The 3,482-nt window shown below is 36.9% G+C and overlaps 1 protein-coding gene across 1 annotated transcript; it reads right to left on the bottom strand.

The window, feature by feature from the left end:
- Positions 1-2,108: 2,108 nt before the first annotated feature.
- On the bottom strand, positions 2,109-3,041 carry LOC100994592 (olfactory receptor 4C16-like). Its single transcript, XM_008964319.2, has one exon. It carries the CDS (start codon positions 3,039-3,041, stop codon positions 2,109-2,111), a length of 933 nt encoding a protein of 310 aa, XP_008962567.2.
- Between the last annotated feature and the right edge of the window lie 441 nt (positions 3,042-3,482).

Here is a 3,482-nt window from a genome sequence, read left to right on the forward strand (position 1 = left end):
GACACTAAGAGGTGGCAGAAGGCAGATCAGCATTTGTGGTAGGGAGCTCATCTTGCTGAGCCCAGGCATAGCTCACATTCTTGCCAGTACAGACACATTCTGTTCATGTGCCTTTTGTGCTGTTAATGGATAACATTAGGATGGATAGGCAGAGCATAGTTCATCCTGATCATCTGGATAATTAAATTCTACTCTCTTGTACATCTTTTCTAGTTAGATCTCACTTGTATAGACTCACTTACACAAGTCTTTTCTAGACCACTTTGCTCAGACTTTTCATCTTCCAGATGGATCAACAACCTAGGCACTTGCTACTGCCCCTGAATCAATGTATATCCATAATCCAAGGCACCTCTCTCTCTTCATACTAGGCAGAAAACAAATTTGTGACTAAGGACTTTGTTCACCAGCATAATTTTTCCATGCTACTTATCTTTGAGACCACTTTTGAATTATACTGTGATGGGCAGCTGTTCCTTACAGATTAATGCCCATGTATTGAGTTGACTTGTCTGAAAAGCCAACCAAAATCCTTTCCTCCTCTGTCCATTCATCACAGATTACTGCCAATGAGGCCATACACATGAGTTTGGAAAGAGGCATTGATTTAACAAGAGTGAGTGATATGAGAATTAGAATCATTCATTTGTTCATGTATTACTCTTGCCTTCTGACCTGCTTAGGTCAACCTCTTACCATTTCAGGCTGTATATCCATCAGAACTTAAGATTTGTTGAATCTGATAATATCCATTTCATAATGTGTAGTTGAGGTTGCAAAGAATTTTAATATTCCTGATCGGTCACTCAGTATCTTTTGTATGTGCTATTTAAAAATAGCTGATTTTGTCTTCTGTATTTATAAGGATCGATAAGTATGCATTTACCTGCTGTCAAAATTTCTGCGATCAATCTAAGTGTAAAGTACTCAGGAAAAGGAGCTGTGATTGAGACACCATCATTACCCACTATAATCCATTTGATTTTAGCAGAGACCAGATGAGTTAATAAAAGAGACAAAAGGTGACAGACATCTCCACTGCAGAAATATACTTTTTATCCAAACATCTCCATTGCTCTATTCAAGTTCCTTTCTTCTGCATTATTTGGAAATGTCACTAAAATAATTCATATCTGTGATGTAACTATTTCTGTTTCAAATCCTAAAAAGATTTCCCTGGGTTATCACATTCCTTGTTTAATCTGTTAATATTATCAAAGTTTCTACCATCAACTTATTGCACTCTGTATTTCTAGCTCACATAAATCTCTCTACCTTAATTTGAACTATCTATCTTGTAGTCATAATAGCCCTCTCTTATAAACAAATTACTATAATTGTTGATTCAAGAGAAACATTAATGCTTCCCCAAATTAGAAGAGATTCCATTAAAAATAAAAAGTAGATTTTACAAAAAGAATAACTATGTGACTACAACTCCAGCAGTGAGAGTCTCCCTAATATCAATAGCTCTTTCAGAAGGGTGGATTTTCTCTCTGGGTTCTGTCACTGTTTTAGAAAGATCTAGGTAAACTTATGAACACTTATGATAAGATTTCAGTATATCGCTCAAGAAATTGAAAGGGAGATTACTTAAGTCATATATACTGTCCCTTACAACAAGAAGCTTCTACACTTATTTAAATCTGGTACTTTCTGCTGAGTCAGGAAGAACAACTAAGTTGATCATCAGACATGACAAAACCAAAGTATCTAATAAAGAAAACCATTAAGAAGAGGGAAAATCTGTCAGACTGTGAGTATATATATGGGTAACTATTAGCAGGGAACTCCAGAAGAAGTCAACATGGAGAAGAACAGACAAACATCAGACCAAAGCCATAAATGACATTTGGCAGTCAGGAGAGCCAGAAACACAGCAGTAAAGGAAATGAACTTTATGTATCTCTTTGTACCTCATGCTGTCTCTTCCTCACATAAAATTAACTCAACACTAATCAATGTTATTTATCCACACTGTCTCTTTTCCTGAAGGAACTAACACTCATGCTCCAAGAGTTACATTAAATCAACAATAAGGAGATAATAGTCTCTATTGACTTCTTCCAGGTCATTCCAAACTATAATGAAGAATTTGGGACCTTCATTCACATTTTTACACCTGAGATCAATTTCTTGCTCCACAACTTTCTCATGGCACTTTTCACTTCTGCGTTCCTCAGCGTATAAATCAGAGGGTTGAGCAAAGGTGTTCCAAGTGTATAAAACACAGCTATCATCTTATCCATGGGGAATGTGGTTGCAGGGCGTGTGTATATAAATATGCAAGGTCCAAAGAACAAGATGACCACAATAATGTGGGAGACACAGGTGGAAAGTGCTTTCTTTCTTCCTTCAGCAGTGTGGTTTCTCAGAGAATGCAAGATGATGGCATAGGAGAACATCAGCGTGACAAAACTCAGTGTACAAATGGCCCCACTGTTGGAAACCAGGAGTAGGTTGACCACATAGGTGTCTGAACAGGCTAGTTTCAACAAGGGCTGCAAGTCACAGAAATAGTGGTCAATCACATTGGGGCCACAGAAAGGCAAACTCAAGGCAAGAAATATCTGAGCTAAAGAATGCACACAAGATCCCATCCAGGCCACAGCCACCAACACACCACATACCCGGTGGTTCATGATGGTCATGTAGTGCAGGGGCTTACAGATGGCCACATAGCGGTCAACAGCCATGAGGATAAGGATGAAAATCTCCAGGCAGCCAAAGAAATGGAATGTAAAGACTTGGATCATGCACTCGCTGAAAGAGATAGTGTTATTCTTTGAAAGGGCATCCGCAATCATTCTAGGGGCTATGGAAGTAGAGAAACAGGTATCAGATAAGGACAAGTAGAAAAGAAAGAAGTACATTGGGCTCTGAAGTGTCTGGCTGGTCTTGATGGTAGTAATAATCAACAAGTTACCCAACAATGTCCCCAAATAGAAGAAAAATATAATAACAAACACTATTTTCTTCCATAAAGGATCCTGTGTCAACCCAAGCAGAATGAACTCAGTCACATTGTTATTCAGTTGCATGGTTTTCATGAATGAGAAGAGGCATATATGAAATTTTTTATCTGAAAAAAGGAATTAATTTATTGTATGCTATGTGATGTTATTCAGCATTTTATGCAAAATTAAATATTTCTCATCAGAGACATTTTATTAGTGGTTTCTTAATAAGTCACTTCAGTACTTTGTTTTTCAATTTTAATGACCATTTCATGGGGTTACTATGAGTCTCAAATATGCTTACGAATATCATACTTTGCTGTAGCATTCTTCACATACAAGCCCTTTTTAACTTTGGCATCATTCTGATTATTTTTTCCAGTTCAATGTATGTAAAAAGGTATGGATCTATTGTAAATTAACTTCATTTTTTTCCACTTTCAATAAATATTAGCATCTATTTTTTGCATGGTTTATCACTCAGCATTTAGGATATAGTAAATTGCCCTTGGAGATCTATGATAT

Source organism: Pan paniscus, chromosome 9, assembly GCF_029289425.2.
Source record: "Pan paniscus chromosome 9, NHGRI_mPanPan1-v2.0_pri, whole genome shotgun sequence".
NCBI classification, from domain to species: domain Eukaryota; kingdom Metazoa; phylum Chordata; class Mammalia; order Primates; family Hominidae; genus Pan; species Pan paniscus.